General features: G+C 41.7%; 1 protein-coding gene across 2 annotated transcripts; it reads right to left on the bottom strand.

Moving 5' to 3' along the window:
• Nucleotides 1–1,863: 1,863 nt before the first annotated feature.
• TBPL1 (TATA-box binding protein like 1) lies at nt 1,864–16,526 on the bottom strand. 2 transcript variants are annotated; one of them, XM_035321966.1, is made up of 7 exons: nt 16,342–16,526; nt 10,433–10,619; nt 9,722–9,804; nt 7,860–7,923; nt 6,055–6,158; nt 5,867–5,961; nt 1,864–3,116 (listed from the first exon to the last, which is right to left on the bottom strand). In XM_035321966.1, the coding sequence occupies exons 2-7, from the start codon at nt 10,565–10,567 to the stop codon at nt 3,046–3,048; spliced, it is 552 nt and encodes a 183-aa protein (XP_035177857.1). In that variant the 5' UTR covers nt 10,568–10,619; nt 16,342–16,526; the 3' UTR covers nt 1,864–3,045. The 2 variants fall into 2 exon arrangements, with proteins under 2 accessions (XP_035177857.1, XP_035177859.1); XM_035321968.1 differs by lacking the exon at nt 16,342–16,526 and having other exon boundaries at nt 10,433–10,833.
• Between the last annotated feature and the right edge of the window lie 2,118 nt (nt 16,527–18,644).

The raw sequence follows: 18,644 nt of genomic DNA on the forward strand, positions 1-18,644 counted from the left end.
CTAGTTAGCATTCATCTGTGAAACACTTCAGAAGAAACAGTTCAGAATAGAATAGTTCATCTGGAAGACCACCTAAAAAGACTTTCACGTCCAACTGCCTGACCACTTCAGGATTAACCAGAAGCTAAAGCATATTATCAAGGCTGTAATTCCAAATGCCTCTTGAACACTGACAGGCACGGGGCATCAACCACCTCCCTAGGAAGCCTGTTCCAGTGTGTGACCACCTCACACTAAAGACATTTTCCCTCAGGCCCAGTCTGACCCCCAGTGCAGCTCTGCCATCCCCACACACCCTGACACCGGTGACCAGGGAGCAGAGACCAGCACCACCTCCTGTGCCTCCCCTCCTCGGGAAGCTGCAGAGAGCCTCGAGGTCACCTCCTGGCCTCCTCAAGAGCTGGCAAACCCAGTGCCCTCAGGCTCTCCTCGCAGGACATGCCTTCCAGCCCTGTAACCAGCTTGGTTGCCCTCCCCTGGATGTTTTCAAGGACCTTAATGTCCTTTTTTATGTTGTGGAGCCCAGAACTGCGCACTATATTGCAGGTGAGGCTACACCACCACCGGATATAGTGGGAGAATCACCTCTTTTGACTGTCTGGCTGTGCTGTGCATAATGCACCCCAAAATGCCATTTGGCTGCTAGGGCACACTGCTGCCTCATGTTGAGCCTGCTGTTAACCAATACCCCCAGGTCCCTTTCCGCTGAGCTGCTGCCCAGCCACTTCCAGTCCGTGCACATGTCTAGTATTGTTCTGCACCTGGACCAGAACATCCTACATGAGCCATACAGGGTTTGAACTACCACCTTGACAGTATTAGCACCATGCCCTAACCAACTGAGCTGACCAGACTTCTTGAACGTTAATACATTGGTATATTACTTTTTCTTTTTTAAATGAGACAGATTTCATACCACATGATTGTGCTAGTAAGAGAACAAAATGTTCCTCTTTCTTCATATAAATTCAGAAGACACACATGCTTCATAAAAGCTCACGGGTAGCACTGAAGTGGTTTGTGATTTGATCCAAAAGAAAAAGAGCAAAGCCTTACCTAATATACCTACTGCAGTTGTAATGGCCAAATTCTCATACATCACTTTAGGACTACACACTTCATCACTGGAAAACCCATTACAGTTTCGTTCATTTATCAAATACCTTCTTTCTCAAACTGTAATAATACATTAGCATACCCTAATGCTGACTTGTCCCTCAGTATGGTGTTTCACAAAATCTTCGTTACTGTCAGGAATGCTGTGGTCCACAGCATCTCCTATGCTAATTTGAAAGCTTGTATGTAGTAAGCATTCCTTTATGTGCTCTTTATCATAAGTTTCACGACTGTCAAACTCTACTTATTTTCTCAATTACAAATACTCTTTTCCTACCTTCACACATCTAAGAATAGTTTTTAAAGAAAGGGTTTTATGAGTCTATCACTGCTTGCAGCAGGTTATTCTTTCCTTTTGTACTGGACGTTTTCCTGTGCAACATGATTTGGGTGTTCCTGCTCTGGCAGGGAGATTGAACTAGACGATCTCTCAAGGTCCCTTCCAGTCCCTAACGTTCTGTGATTCTGAAGGGTTTGATTGAGCATTGCCCCTATACTATTCCTTCCTTTCTGTAATTTCTGCATGGAGACGTTGCAGATGGCGCCAACTTCTATACCATCCTTCAGACAGCTCGTATATGTTATGCTAGGCAGTTGCAGGATATTCCTCCACTTTTCTTCCACAACCGGTGACTTCTACTATAGAAACAGCTCACGGTTCAGTTTTCAGGACCCACCACGTCTATATATTACCTACAGCACACAATAGCGTCACATTTGTCTTCAGTCAGGGAAAAAAGACATACATACATTTATACATATATTTATTGTAACTTTTTAAAAGTAGCATTTGCAGTTACTTTTAAGCATTCACCTCTCTTCTGCTTCAAATGTGCACTTACTGAGAGAAACATCTACTGGCTTTCAAGTCCAAGATTAATACCAATAATAATAATACAAGCCAGAATCAAGCTTCGTTGCTTGTCGGCAGCTCCTGTTATGAAAACATTATACAGTAACAAGAGTGTAGAAAAGGCCTGCGTTAATCATTCAGCAATAGGCTGGGACTGGATTAGCGTGACCATACCATCTTCCGGAGTTGAAGCATAACAACACTTTCCCGAATACCGAAGCTCACATAGTAATTTGTTTCCTTTTGCATCCAGCAGGTGGACAAGGCAGTTAATTTTTCTACAGTAGCTTCTTTAGTTGGTAAGATTTCCTCATCATCTACAGGAAAACAGTCGTTGTAGACCTTTATATTTAGAAATGTCTTCTTTAAACAGCAAGAAAATACTTGAAATCTGGCACGTAGTTAAGAGAACTGGTAACAAACCAAATTTCATCCTCGGATAAACATACGTAACTACTATAGATTTCAATCTAACCCACGCACAAAATTTTACACATACTACAAATAGAAACAGAAGGTAATCAGCAAAAGACTATTCCTACATTGTTTCAAATTAATTTGCAACTATACAATTTTAATGTAATAGAAAAAGGGAAAGGAATATAACAGAACAGGTATGAAGAGAAATATTTTCCAAACTTTTATTTGTGCACATTCATCAGGTGAAAAAGATAACTTTTACAGCTTCTTTGGTGCCCAATATTCAGCATACAAAAATGTAAAAGACTATTCACAAATAAAACACAAGCTCAAACTAAAAAAAAAATGTTTTAAAGGTAGTGCACATCGTGACAGCTTTGCTTATGAATACACAGAAATTACTGCAAAAATAAATAGAATGTCTTTTTAAAAGCAGCAATTTCATATCTTGTAAACTTCTGTTTTTACAATACAGCACTGTTAAGAGTAAAATCCAAAAGGACTGGAGTTTATACTGTGGCCATGAACAAGTAAAAGAGTCTGTATTCCTCTGCTATAGTTGGTCCAGTTTTCCTTTTTGCTTTTAGTCCAATGTGCAGCAGTCTTTAAAGGTGCTTGGTTAGGAAGCCTAACCATCAAGTGGTGAATTATAAAATTTATTTCCTGCTTTCAAACACGAATGGGTAAATCTGCTCCACAGCACTGGCAACAGCCTTTACGTTTGGCCCTGTTAAGTATTAAAAAAAAAAAAAAAAAGAGGAAAAAAGGGGAAAAAAATAGGAAGAGAAAAATCAGGCCATCAGAAATTAAAACAACAGTATCTTCAAAACAACCTTAATATTTATGGCTACTGTAACTTTATTCTGTAGATAAGAATAACTTCTCCCCATTTCTCCCAGTTGAAGAAAGTGTTCTTTTTACCACTATAACTTACAAGAAAAGACTCTAGCATGGAATCTGCAAGATACTCTACACTGATTAATGGCTAAACTACAAATAAATACTAGCATTTGCTAACAATTTGCATACTTTGGAATTTACTGGTTTAAACAGTCAGCCCAAAGAAGACTGCAGAAGCTATGAGGCAGAGGTAAAAAGTGTTTTTATTTATGATTCTCTTCTTGGAATTTGTACTACCCAAATCTGTACTACCTGGCAATATTTATCTCTTCTTTTGAATAGCCACCACAAAAACTATTGCTAAATAATGCTGCATTTAACCTAAGTATGTTTCAAGCAAATTTTGTATTTGAAAATTATAGACTATTACTTTTCAGTCTGTATTTTGCAAATAGCTCCAGACATTTATCTCAGGACAGCACCTGCAAACCAGGGAATGGTTATTGTCTAGAATGAGGCAGCTGAAGGTTATCTAACATAATTTATGAACATTTGGGAAAAAGAAGAATGAACTAGCAATGCTTTCTAATGGTACTAGACCATTTTCTGCAACGAACAATTGAGCTTGCAAATGGATGAGCAATATTATGCCAGAAGAAACTATCCTGGATACAAGTTTGGTGATGCAGATAAATGAAGCCAGCAATTTCTCACATGCTTTGATGCCTACAAACTCATTTTTTTTTAAAAAACTCAGCTTGGACTTCAAAAATTCATTTCCAGTACAGAGAACTGTTCAAAATGGCTCCCCCAAATGAGAAATAACCTACTTATAAATAACTTATGTCTTATCTATGCATGTAGTTCTAGACACATTAATTTACAAGCTCAGTCAGAATGAAAATGGACTAGGAATATTCTTGCATTTTCCAAAGTAGCGAGCTGAGTTAATCACTCACTCAAACAAGCCTGGTGGAAGATACTCTGCCTAGGACATTCTTTGCTTTCTAGGCAGTTTCTTTGCCTTCCTTCACTTCGTCTACTGTTGTAGAAATGCAAGTTCAAGAGAAAGCCTTCAGAAAGCAGGAGTATGAATAGACAAAACATGTAAAAGTAATGTTGAAGAGTAGTGTTGAAGATATGTAAAAACTGGAACATCATTGCAGGTAATATAAAATAAAAACTAATAATAATAATCCTCCTCACTACTCATTTTGGAGGAAGAAAAATTAATAAAACTTTTTTCCCTATTAACTATCAGTTCTTTTATTTTATTAGTCATAGAATCATCCAGGTTGGAAAAGACCTCTAAGATCATCTAGTCCAACCTTTAACCTAGTACTAAAATTCACCACTAAACCATGCTACCAAGTTCTACATCTACACATTTCTTGAAGCCCTCCAGGGATGGTGACTCAGCCACTTCCCTGGGCAGACTATTCTAATGCCTCACAACACTGTCAGTAAAGAAATTTCTCATAATATCCAACCTAAACCTCCCCTGGCACAACCTGAGGCTGTTTCCCCTTTTCTTATCACTCGGTGCTTGGGAAAAGAGCCCAATCCCCATCTTGCTATAGCTTCCTTTAAGGTAATCATAGAGCGCGACAACGTCTCCCCTGAACCTCCTTTTCTCTAGGCTAAACAACGCAAGTTCCCTCAGCCACTCCTCAAATACTTTTCTAGACCCTGCAACTGCTTTGCTGCCCTTCCCTGGAGACACTCCAGCACCTTGATGTCTAGCCCCATGTTTTTGGATTACTAAGTCTATAAAAAAATCCTGCTATATCATAATAAGTATACCCCATAAAGCTCAGGTATTTGTTAAAAAAAGTTAAGATGCAAAAATAAATATCCCTACACATGATCTCTGATACCAATAGTTGAGCTCTACCAATCACAAGACAGAATACCAGCTGAAGTGATAACAAATGGTATTTCCTGGTTCTATACTATACTAGCAGGTATTCCTCACATCTGACTTTTCATATCTGTGGTGGACACTGCACAAGTAAATGCAGCAAATAATGGAAAATGAAAATTAGAGAGAAAGACGAAAAAATGGCAGTATTATCTCTAAGACCCAAAACAATTGTGTCTCTGATTACTTGAGAAAAGTCACTAATTCCTATAACCCAAGTAGTGGTTCTCCCCCAGATGAGCTTTAACAGAAGCAAGCTCAAGTCTGAAGAATTGCAAATATTGGTCAATTTCACTTCCGACAAAATACTATGCCATCTCATGTTTCCATAGATCTCACGCCTTCATGCATTTATGAAAGGGCTGTTGATGCTACATGCAGTGCAGTTTACATCATTATGAAGATTAAAAAAAATGGGAAAAAGTAAAGCATTTAAATAAGCAATACCTGCATTCTCAAATCCTATCTCACTTCTGTTTTATTAAAAAAAGAGAAAAAACAGACCAGGTCCACTAAAGGTAATTTTTAAGTCTACCAGTTATAACTCTAACTTGTCTGGCCATTTCACTCAAAAGTAAACTAGGTACAAGCACTGGGAAACAAGATCTCTTTGGCGTATCTTTTGACTGTTTTGAATGTCTTCTCTTCCTAAACTGACTGGCCCTAAAGTTAAATATTCCCAACAAGTTAAATATTTATTTATGACATCAAAATACCTGTAACTGTGATACTGCCTGTTGAAAAAATCTGTAAGGTAGCTCTGAGAGTTTTTATTCTGTAGCACACGGCAGGATGAAGTTCTGGTTCGTAACTAGAAGACAAAATAACAGGTAAGAGGTCTGGAACTGAAACAGAAAAGCTTAAAAATATACCAAGACTACAATTCTTTGAAATTCTACCATACCTCGCATGAGGTCTGTTATTCTTCGTGAATTCTGGCAATCTTATCTCAAAGGGCATGTTGCACACTGCTAAAACATTCACAACTTTAAAATCTGTGAAAATTACCTTTTCAAAAGAGAAGAAAAGAATGTCATTAGAAATTCTGCTCAGAGAAGCGGAGATGTATGGGTTGAAAAAAAAAACAACAACTAAGAAGAATACTAGTTGAGTATTTTGATGTTATTTCACAACTAAAACCTTGCAACTGATGCATTTGTAATAGTCTAAAGGTACTTAATGGACTCAAATCACTTATTTTATCCTTCCATGGTACAGTACCCGTCGAACTAGATTATTCACATTTGTACTATGTGGTTATCGTACAGTTTACTTTAAGAATGAGACAAAGGAATAACTCACTGTTATACTAAAACACAACCAAATTGAAAAACTAAATTAAGTAGTTCATGAGACATCAAAGTTAACAAGGAAAAAAATTTAATTCTTACATGAATCCTGTGCAATTTGGAAAAGTGTCTTTAATGCCTTGCTGCTATACACCATTTTTATCAAAGCTAAGAATAAGATAGAAGACAAAAACTGTTTTGTTTCAAATGTCCAGTATGGCAAGCTATTTTTCCAGTCTTTTACTTTCTGAATCCTACCTCAAAATATTGGTTTTCTGTTATTCTCAGACCACAGCCATTTTACATGACCGTAAAATAGCCAACAGACAATTCCTAAACAAACAAGTGCACTGTTAGGAAGTCATTGTTAGCAAACTTACTGAAGAAAATTTTGTTCATTTTCTGTAACAGCCAAAACTGAAAATTCCTCAGCTAAAACATTTTTAAAAAGTATACAGGTGGAAGCAACAAATCCTTATAAAAAGTTAACTATTATTTTAGTCCTCAAAACATATTCCACTTCAACTGTTCACTTCGTAATAAAACTTAGTGCATCTACCCTGGAGGCACTGTTCATCTCACAGTGATTCAATGCTTCACTCCAACTTTAAGAGCCTGGGTCTAATGTATACATTCTTAGCAATAAAATTCCCTAACTTTTGCTTGGGTCTAACGCAACATTACTGGGATAGCCTGTCACAGCTGCCTTTATGCAGCATAATCAAATTTTGATTCTTCCTGCCAAAGGACAGCAACTGTGCCTGTAGGTAATTGTCTGTTGGTAAATTTAAATTGTGGGTAAACAGCACAACTGACTGTCAGAAAGTTTTAAAATTACACATTTTAGTAGTCACATTCAAAGCTGTTACTAAAAAGTTCAAGTGGTGTTTCTGACTGGCAATGTTGACTCAAACCCACAAAAAGAGGGGTTTCGTACCCTATTTTTTTTGTTTTTAATTTCCAGCTGTGCAACCTCACAGCACAGCAGCACTTTCCCCCCTCAATTAACAAGGTTCAAACTTGCCCTAAACAAGAGGGACACGTGTTTGTTATTCCACCATAAATGAGGGAAAATTGTGTTTAAATGACAGTTTGGTTTACACCCTTCACCACTTCTTCCAAATAAATCTTTCAAGGTATTTTTCTACCCAAGAAACATTTGTGGGTGGCTCATTTAGTAAGTTTTGTTGTTCATTAGGGATGGAAAAAGCACAATTCTGAGCCACCAAAAGGAACTCAAATCCACAAAATCAGACATTTCTTTGACCAGCACCTGGAAAATGTATGCTGCTACAAAAAGGGGATCTGAATGAAAACATACTGATTGATAAATAGTTATGCTTCCTCATTTTTTATTCTTTCTAAAAAATTGAGTACCATCATTGCTTAAGCCACACAAGTCCTTTTTCATTAGGATTACCTGAAAACCTAGTTTCTGGAGACTACGAGCTAATCGTCTGGCACCAAATTTAGCTTCTTCTTCACTGTAAAGACAAGAATCTAGCATTAACAAAAATACAGCATATGCTCATGTGCACACATACAACAGTAAATGGTTCATTCTGTAGCCTGAGTACTATGTAATGCATGAACCGTGACCACATGGACAGCCTTAATTTTACCCAGCTGTACATATTATATTCTATCTTCACTGTCTAGATATTCATCAGAGTCCTTTATACCCTGTTTGAAGAATGTTTTGGCAATCAGCTCTAGCTTAAGTCAGTAGGAGCTGTAGTGGGAGCCATATTTTGATCATATATGACATTAAATACTCTTAAGAGACAAATATGGTAGTCTGAAGTTGGCCATCCTGAACTGGTGGTTACTTTTCATCCTGTTCTCCTTTACAATGGGCTTGTTAGCTTTCCTGAAGGTTTAGAATGTTTATGAACATTCATACTAATATGAAGCACCAAATAAAGTTTAGGGAAAAAGCTCACTGTACAGTGCAGGGCCACAGAAAAAAAAAAAAAAAAAAAAAGAAATATCTGTAATTTAGATGCCAGCACTGACAAATGACCTTCTATTTTGAGACAGGTATCATATACAGAAAGTATGCAAATTTACCACTGTACCTTACCCTTACTCCACAATTTGGACATAACTTACAGGAATTCAGCCATTAGCAATTTAGCAAATTCATGTGTATCTGAACTAAGAAATTGCTCTTTCCATTCAGTGGAAACAGTGTTTAACTTGATTAAATTTAGGTGAGTTTTCATGTAGTGATAGAGACATCCCTCAGAAAAGGTCATCCCTTCCCAAGTTTGAAGTTCTGGCTAAAAAAAAAAGTGTAATTTTTAGAGAGTTTTCAAATCACAGAGTGGTTGTGGTTGGAAGGGACCTCTGAAGACATTTAGTCCAACCTCCCTGCCAAGCAGGGTCACCTATCGCACATGGCACAAGATGACATCCAGGTTGATTTTGAATATCTCCAGAAAAGGAAACTCAACAGCCTCTCTGGGCAACCTGTGCCAGTGCTCTGTCACCCTCACAGTAAAGAAAGGTTTCCTCGTACTCAGCTGAACTTCCTGTGTCTCAGTTTGTGCCCGTTGCCTCTTGTCCTGTCACCGGGCATCACTGAAGAATCTGGGCCCATCCTCTTGACACTGATGAGATTCCGCTCTCAGCCTTCTCTTCTCCAGCCCAGCTCTCTCAGCCTGTCCTCATATGACAGATGCTTCAGTTCCCTCATCACTTCAGTAACCCTCTTCTGGACTCCCACCAGTAGTTCCATGTCCCTCTTGTACTGGGGAGCCCACAACTGGACACAATACCCCAGGTGAGGCCTCACCAGGGCTGAGTATACGGAGAGGATTACCTCCCTCAAAATTCTGGCAATGATCTTCCTAACGCACCCCAGGATACTGTTGGCCTTCTTGGCCACAAGGGCACATTGTAGGCTCATGGTTAACCTGCTGTCCACCAGGACTCCAAGGTACTTCTCCACATAGCTGCTCTCCAGCAGGTCAGCCCCCAGCCTGTACTTGTGTATTTCAGAAATGAAATCTCCTGGATTTTCTTCATAAATTAGGTTTTCCTGTAGTTCTCCCACAACACTGAAATGATGTTGCTCAAGATTTCAATTCAGTCAAAGGCAGACACTTCGCAGAGAAAAATTCCACTCAAATACTTAGCTTTGCAAGGATCTAAGTGCAATATAACATGAAGGAATCTCAAGAGTGCCAAGCACTGCCTCTTGCTACCTTCCTCATTTATAGCATTATGTTTTAAAATACACATGAATTTCAGCCAGATAAAAGATCTTTATGGCCTTACCTTGTGGCTCCTGTGCAAATAACTTTTCCTGAGGACCAAATTGTGGCCGTAATCCTAGGTTTCCTAAGCTTCATTAATACTTTCTAAAAAGGAAAAATTGGAAGAATTGGGAATTGGTGTTAGTTCAATTTCGAAATTGAAAAAAATAATCAAGTATTATGCAAATAATATTTCTTTACTTTTGATAAGTCTTGAAAAGTCCCTTATCTCTTTCAGCAACTACAAAATCAACTCCTGAGAAGAGCTAAACAAAAGTGGACTACCTTAGCCAGTGATTAGCGTTCACATAAGAAATTAAATGAAGGTATTTTCCCTTGAATAAAAAGCTGAAAACCACAGCATCATGCTGATTTTTTTTTTTATTGTAACTCTCCCCTGTTGATGCCTCATTTATATATTTTTCTGAAGAAAAACAAACAAATAAACAAACAAAAGATGAAATTTTAGCAGGGCAAAACAGACCCTGAGGTGTAAGAGGTCTCACTGCATACCTTACACTTAATATTCACCTTGCTAGTTGAACAGACCCTAGTCCGATAGCTACCTGAAGTCTTTTGAGACAGTATTTACCCCTCCCCACTTACTGTAGGCTTAGTATGTGACAGACTCAATGCCTATCAAGACAGAAATATAGAAATAAAACTTTGCTATCCACCACACATGGATATCAAGATGTAAAAACAGATAATTGAGGTACGTTAAATCTCTTACCCCAACATCACGCTTGTATATCACATTTGCTCCCTCTAATGCAATCTTCCTCAAGTTTAAATGACATCTTGTTCTAAAAACACACACTACATTTGTGATTAAAATGTCCAATGCAACATCACTGTCCGCATCCATTGGGGTGATTTACAACTCAATTCTCCCACCAGCTCACCATGAAGATCACATCCTGAGAACAAAAATGATAAAGTTAAACATTCCAGCAGAAAACTGCCTATTAACACTGCTCTTGTATACATCCGTCCCTTAAATGAGACGAGAAGCAGAAGTGACTATACTCTGACTCATTTAAGTTAACTGCGTGTGTGGAGGGGGGTGGTGTCTACATCCTGTATGCTATAAAATACGAGGCTACTTGTTTGAAGCCATGTTGCCAGACTTAACAGACATAAAGTGTATATATATATATATATATATATGTATACACACACATATGTGTATATATATATATATTATTTTTCAGCTTGCTGGTTAAATATGTTACAGCTCTTACCAACTATATTAGGACGCTGTGAAGTTTACCAAGACTTTTTCCATAGCTCCACAGGCTAACCTTTCCTCAGCTCGTTTGAGGATGTCATCAGACACCTCAGGAAAACACGTTTCTTTCACTGCTTAAATCGGTAATTCTGAAATATAATGATTTGTGTTGAAATGGATGAGCCTGCCAAATATCTCAGAAACCAGGAGGCTACACAAACTTCAGCCCATGGACAGCCTGCCACCACAGCCTACCCATCTTCACCCACCATTCGTGGCTGAACTCTCCAACCAGAACACCACAACGTGAACTAGTCAAAATGTCCTGGTGGGGTTAACAGCCTGTGCTGACCCCCAGTAACTCCCCCCCTTCCGCCCTGTGCCTAGGAACCACTACATATATACATGCATGTGCGATACATATAAAATCACTCCTTTCTGAGGAACAGCGTGAGTTCCTACGAAGGCACAGGACGGCCACCCCATTGCACCCAGGAAAGCTAAGGAGCCATTCCGCTTGCCTGTGCATGCTAAGGGTGATGTCCCCACCAACACCGCGCCCAGGGGAGCAGGGTGGTGAGCCAGGGAGCTGGGCTACTGCCCACAGCCCACCCCGTGACTGGCTGGTAGCTGCTCTGCACGCATTCCAAAGTCAAGACACCTGACACTGCAAAGGAATCCCAGATGAGGTATTTGTGGAAAGGAAGGGGGAAAAAAGAATAAAAACATTGGGATAGAGAGAAAACAACTTTTATGCAATTTATTAAGGAGTTTTTCTTTCTAGAAGAACATAAAAATGGTAGCTCTCTTCCAAGAGAATTAATTTAAGCAGAGAATAGCTAAAGAGACAGAGGCAATATCATCTCAGACTGCTTTTGATCCATTCATCCAAAATTTTAGCAATATTTCATCCCAAATGAATCCCAATAGAAAGCAAAGACCAAAACTGAAGAAAAATAGTCAGATATGATGCGCTCTACATGATCAATGCCATGACAGAAGCAGGAGACTATGCATCAAGAACACATGACACATGTACAGTGTTATAAATATTTTGGTCTTACGTATCAGAAATCTGCAAGACACAAAATTAACCATGTTATGATCAATATTTACGTCTGACTATGACTTCCTAAACATCATGCCATAGTTTCTCGTCAAGAATGCACTCAAGGTGCATCTTTGACTACAACTGACTGTCACTAGGGAAGTAGCAAACTACAGTGCAGATGTACATAATGTACTTGATCAACTGCTGTGACGGCTGCCTATTCTACCGCGCAGCTGGCTCCCGGCTAAAAGAATTATTCTGTAATTGCTGGCTTGTCCAATATAAGAAAAGGAAAAGCAGGTGACAACACAGAAAAGAGATGAAGAATCGTCAAGAGAAAACTGGGAAGCCACAGGCAATGTGGGGAGGTGTGGGGGGAGAGCAGGCAGAGAAGAGAACAAACGGTAACTAATAAGTATTCCCAGATCTCTCTCTCTCTTTTTAATTCAAAATTATATGAATCCTACGAAGCTACAAATGACTCGTTCCATCTGGTTTTGATGGACTACTACAGATTGGGTTAGCAATTTATGGCACCGGCTCCAAAGATAGCACATTTGCAGATTTTGAATGGCACGCAGGCAGGGCCAGTGAGGAGCACGGAGCTGGAACCCACGGCATCCTGAGCGAGGCATTTGTTTTCCACCCTGGCTCTCGCCGAGTTCACTTACTGGAACCCGGGAACTAACAGCGTGCAAGAGAACAGGACACCTCCAGCAGGCTGTCTCTCCCTCACTGCACCAAGTTTCTGCTGGTGTATGCAGTGGAGCTGTCTGGAAGGATGTTTTCAGCAATTATGGTGTATCTCGGTTAGCAGAACAATTTACACGTGTGGATTTTAATGGGAGAAAAGTTACACAATGCTACAGTAATGAACCCCCATTTTCATCAGCCACGTTCTGAAAGTTCAAGACAACAGATACGTAAGGAGGAGCTCTTCATACTTAACTTGAGCCATAGCTAATATTCTAGACCGTGGTTTTGCAACATTCAGCTATAAAGTGACATAGCTTGTCATAGAAGCAGTATCTGAATACAGTGTAAAAATTAAGAATCCTGCCTTTATTCTACTGCAGTGTCACTTGATCTAATGAGAGCATTTTTCTGTTACACATTTCAAATACTGAACATTTCAAATATTCATTATTAAGTTTTTCTCTTTTGTACTGAGAAGACTCCTTATTTACTGCTGCTAAATATGACCCATGTTCTTTGAGAACCCGAGCACACAAAGTTTTGGATCCAATATGCCCATTCTCATTTAAAACAAAAATACAATGCTAACCTCTTTCAAGGCGTGGTTTAGAACCGTTGTGCAAAACAAAATGGTTCTAGACTTGGATGCTCCTGCCAAACACTGAGCATAACCTGCTATGAGCTCTGCCTTTGGTGTTCATTTTGATGTCTCACACTGTACTGACAACAAAGAAGAAATTCTACAGAAGGGATGTGCTGCTACTTCAGGAATTCTCAAAGAAACTGAAATTCACAGAAATTATTTCAACAGATATTAATTGATTACAGAAATAGTAATACTTGTACCATATAAAAACATCCACAGAACATGGTTATTTTTTAAAAAAAGTATAACAATGTTCATTAAGAACAGCAGCTTCGTTCTTTATTTCCCTCCGGCAGCACGCCCCCTTGGAACACAGCGGCCCTACACGATGCCCTGTTGCTCCTCCTTCCCAGCCTTCCCTTCTCATCGGTGGTAACTGATGCACCCTACTGCATCCCTCATGGGTAGCCCCGACCCATTATGGTATTTCCCAAAATCGGAATTCCTACATCTCTGCTTCCTATCTGCAAAATGGGGAAAATAACATTCCCGTGCTTTTACATAGACGCTTTGATACCAAGCAACGGCATAACATACGTGCCTGTTACTGTTCCATATTTATGCACTTACACTTGCAGAACCGAGGGACTGAGTAGAAACCAAACATCTGGTTCTTCCCCGTTCCGGATTTGCAAATTCCTAAGCTGATTTTACTGAGCTCCACTTCTGTTGTGTTGATTAATTTTGCCCAAAGTTCTCTCATTTGACCCCTAGAATTTTGGCAGCCTAAATCTCATTTCTGAAAGTATGTTTTCCCTGTTATAATTTAGCAGCAAGCTAAAACAAATAATAAAATAATTTATTTTCCTACACTTCCACCTCTTCTTTTACATTGTGTGTTTCATTCAGCTTTCTCCAGAGCAAGAAACTAGTTAATTTTGATTTCAAGTTCTCTTGCACCAATATAATACAATCTATCCCAAGAGAGAAATGGGAAAAGGCATCTTTGTAGAAGTTTTTAATGTTCTATTTCACCAAGGAAATTTTAAAGGCTTGTTCTCTCTTTTATATGTAGATGCCAGGAATACCCCTGGCATATTGCCACTAAGAAACAAAAGAGGAAGAAGCAAATAGGTAAAGCATGGTAATGAACACAAAAAAGAAAAAGAACAAAACCAAATGCCAACCTCAAGGGTATTTGACTTTGAAAAGTAGCGCGTTCTACACTAAAACCAGAGAGACTTCCCACTTCAGAGACGTATGCCCATGGAAGGAGTAAGTGAAGGAGCAAGCACTGCAGTTGTTAAACAAAGCATTACCCATACAACCCCAGTTAGGACCAAGGCCATGCTATTTTCAAAACTACATAAACATGCACAAAGAAACACACCCCACACTGAAATCTTACAACCTAAAAAAAAGCCAGCTTGCTCTGTCTTCAAAAAATTGCAAACCAACCCAAGAACACCATCACCATCAAAAAGAGAGGAAAGGCACCTGGGATGGGGTACAGAAACAAAGAATTATTTTAAGCTTTTGTCTACTTTTGAGCTGAGAAACCCAGAGCTATAAATGCAGATGGCAGGTATCTAATAATGGATATGTTAATGTCAGAACAGCTTAATAAATACCTTTTTTGCCATCAGCACAAGTATAAGCAACTTGTACTGGTTATTTTTAACCTTGCTCCCAAGCAGTTTGCCAACTGACTTCACAAACTGTTCCAACAGCCCAACTGTCAGGAGAACCGTACTACTGCAACAGTCGGCATTCACCTAGCTAAGCGCCCACAAAGCATTTCTGATGAGGTTAATAGAAACCTGCAGGTGAGAACAGAGAATAAAGAAAATAAACCCCACCGGGAACCAGGAGAGGGTTAATTCCATCCTCCTACTGAATGTGATTAAAAAAAAAAAAAAAAAAGTGTTCAGGTCATTGGAAACAGGTCCCTGGAGTAAATTCTGCTTGAATTCCTGGACAGGACACAGCCACAGCGGTAGGCTGACGACTCCTAAGAAGTGAGAGTAACATTGCTACTGTTGTCTGTCTAGGAAATCCTCCGACTCAAACAGCTTTCTAAGTTTTGGACACTGGACTAGGGGTGTACGCTTTCATTCTTATTGTTTCCAGTGGCAAGATAGATTGTCCCAAAAGCAAGAGGCTCGTTGGAAGTCAATATGCTCACCTTCTGAGGTCATACGACTGCACCCACCAGAACTGTGACAAACACAGTTTGGGGAAAAATTCCAAATACATGTAAAAACAGTCAAAGAGGACACTTATCGAAGTAGAACAATGAAAAGAAAGATTGTATCAGCTCCTCCTGTACTAAGTAGGGCACAAATGCCCAACCCTGCTGTCCAGCCTCTTGGATAAGTCTAGAGCGTCCCCATAGACTTGGACTCTTCCCACACAAACCCGGCTGCAGGAATACAGCCAAAGCACTAACAGAACAAGAGCAGGAAGCTCATTTTCAGATGGCAATTCATAACAGGCTGTTTCCCCCAGATTGATCTCATCAAAAAAATCCATTCGTAACCAAAGCGAGAACCAGCAGCACCCAGTTTAGCACCATCCCTCCCTTGTAACATCAAGCAATAACCTAAAGCCAGGCACTGAAAACAATCCTTTAGCTATCCACGATAGGCGGAAATCCGCCGTTAGGTAAAAAGGCAACACAAATTAAAACCCGGCCGTTACCGAGCGCGTTGTTCAGCAGCAGGTGTGCCCCACGCCTGGCTCCACCGGGACGCCCCCCCCCCCCCAGCCGAGCGCCCCCCTCTCCCCGGAGCCCCAGGGGCGGCAGCCCGGTGCCTCACGGCCCGACCCCATCCCACCCCAACCGGGCCGGGCCGGCCGAGACAAAGCGCGGCCACAAGGCCCCGCCGCGACCCGACCCCGCACAGGCCCCGCGGCCCGGCGGCGGCAGGGGGACGACCCTGGGCCTCTCGGGGGGGCGCTCGGGATCCCCCCTTCCCCCGAGGAGGAGGAGGGGGAGGAGGAGGAAGGCCGCAGCCTCCCCCCACCCCCCCCCAGCGGCGGGGCGGGGCGGGGGGGCTGTACCGGAGCGGCCGTTACCGTGCGCGCGGCGGGCGGGAGGCGGTGTGGAGGCGCGGTTGCTAGGCGACCCGCCGCTGGCGCCCGGCGGCGTTCCGGGTGCTGGGCCGAGCCCCCGCCGCGACCACCATCCCCCGGCGCCGCGGGCATAGACGGGCCGCCGGCTAGAGCGGCCGCCGGAAGTGGCGGTGGCGGCGGGAGGGGAGGGGAGGAAGGGGGCCGCGCTGCGCCGCACTTCCGCTTTACGCGCTTGGGAGGGGGGGCGTCGCCTTGGCGCCTGTCGGCGCTGTCGCGATAGCAGCCGTGGAGGGTGGATAGGGACTGGGGGGGCCCTACGAGGTCCTGTGGCGCAGCGGGGGTGAATAACGAAATAAAGTTGCGTGGTTTCATAAAGGCGTCAGTCTGCGTGTGGGTATGAGAGGTTGCGGGGGGGGTGAAGTGTTGGCGCTGTCCCGACACGGGGTCCGTCGTTATTTACTTCCCGTGTGCAGGGTAACAGCAGAATAACCTTAATTAGGGTAGAGGAACTAACCTTAATTAGGATAGAGGGAACAGCACCAAACTTGAACCTTGCAGCCCTTACGGAGCGCGTGTTCCCCTCTGCCCCCCTGCGTTTAAGCCCTAGGTCGTCACACGCCTCAGGCGGTTCGCCCGTCACCAGCAATGGCTCCACGATGTCACCCCGCATCGGCGGAGAGGACACGAGAGGCGGCTTTCTCGGCTGGCCCAGCTTTCGCTTTCCAGCTGGCAGGCTGGGCTGAGCCGCCGTGCGGCAGCGCTGCCACCCCGTGGCTGGTCACGGTTTCAGCTGGCGGAAGGGAAAACGAGTTCTCGCCTCGGGGCAAGTTACCGCATTTTTCCTTGAATTCTCGCTGGACTGCTGTTTTTTAGCAAAAGTGTCCACATAAATTCAGCGCAAAATGTCTTCTAGCAAACACACACCCATTACATACCTCTGCAAAGCTGCTCTTTTCAGGATGTAACTTTTCCAGCACGTGTTCTGCAGAAATAATGCAGTCACCACTGGACATTAGGATTTTTTTTTTTTTTTACCAATGAAGAAATGAACCCTTACTGTGTCACACTCTCAGTTGCTTTTTCAGCCTGAGCTTTCCCAGTCTAGACAAGGACATGCTGAAGATTGCATCTCCAAATATTTATTTGGAAAATACGCAAACTTATGCAAATAGTTGTGACCGTATTAACATGGAATGCAAGTAAGGTGGTTGGCCCCCCACCTAATTTTGCATGTAAGTTCATCAGTTGTGCATGCAATTTTATTCCACACCGACGAAGTTATGAAGCTGGTTGTCTTTAGCTGTCCCACGCTCGGTAAGTGTGATCCCAGTCCATTTCACCATTACCTTGTGCATGTGAAGTTCTCCCCCTCCTGGTCTCCGTCGCTCTGTGTAGCTCTCTGACCTCTCTTGTAGCATCTTCCACGACTGTGAATGAGATGCTAGGAACTTCCCACAAGCTGTGCCCTCATCTTTCTCTTTCTTCTGCATACTCTAACTTCACTGACATTGCACAGGGAAGGCACAGACGCCACTTCTGCCTCCTCCTTACTATGTGATTTTTCATTTTTCCATGTCTTTGGTCTCTCAGTCCATTATTTGGAAAGCAGAGAGGAGACGGAGGTGTAAGGAGGCTGTTTATTCTGCTTGAATGTTCTGTGGAGTGGAATCGTGAGCTGCTTGGGAACATCGATACTGGCACGGTTAAAGATAACCAAACTTTAGAATACTGCACATATTTTTGTTCTGTAATTACAGCACTGAGAGTGAACAGAGATGCAATTTCGTATTGTTGTTAGATATAACTGCAGGTTTCTGTCAAAAAAAAAAAAAAAAACTCAGAAAACTGAAGCAAATGCTTGGTTATCTGGGTTTTTGTATTTTGCAGGATCCATTTTCAGTCAGGTAGAGTGCAAGGCAGACTGTGGGAAAGTGTAGGGTGGAAGAAGAAAGCTGGATGGCCCCTGGAGGCATCCCACGGTGAAGGCTAAACTGAGAGTGTTATACAGCTGAGCCTTCAGGAGACTGTGAGCTCTGTGCAGAAGACTGTATTCAAGTCTTTGTGTTTGAAGAGGAGAAATCTGGGAGCAATAGGTATCTTGCATACACAGGAGTGACATTTTATGGAAAGACTGTCATCTACACACATGTGATATTAGTGGTTAATTATAAGAAACTTGCCAAGTTGGCGGCTAGCAGGGAATGGGCTTAAACCTGTGGCAAGAGATCAGTCAGAGAGGGAATCCTTTGCTCTAGGGCTAAATTTATCAGATTAATTTATAAACTCAAGTGTGCTTTCTCACACTT

This window comes from Oxyura jamaicensis, chromosome 3, assembly GCF_011077185.1.
Source record: "Oxyura jamaicensis isolate SHBP4307 breed ruddy duck chromosome 3, BPBGC_Ojam_1.0, whole genome shotgun sequence".
Lineage (NCBI taxonomy): Eukaryota > Metazoa > Chordata > Aves > Anseriformes > Anatidae > Oxyura > Oxyura jamaicensis.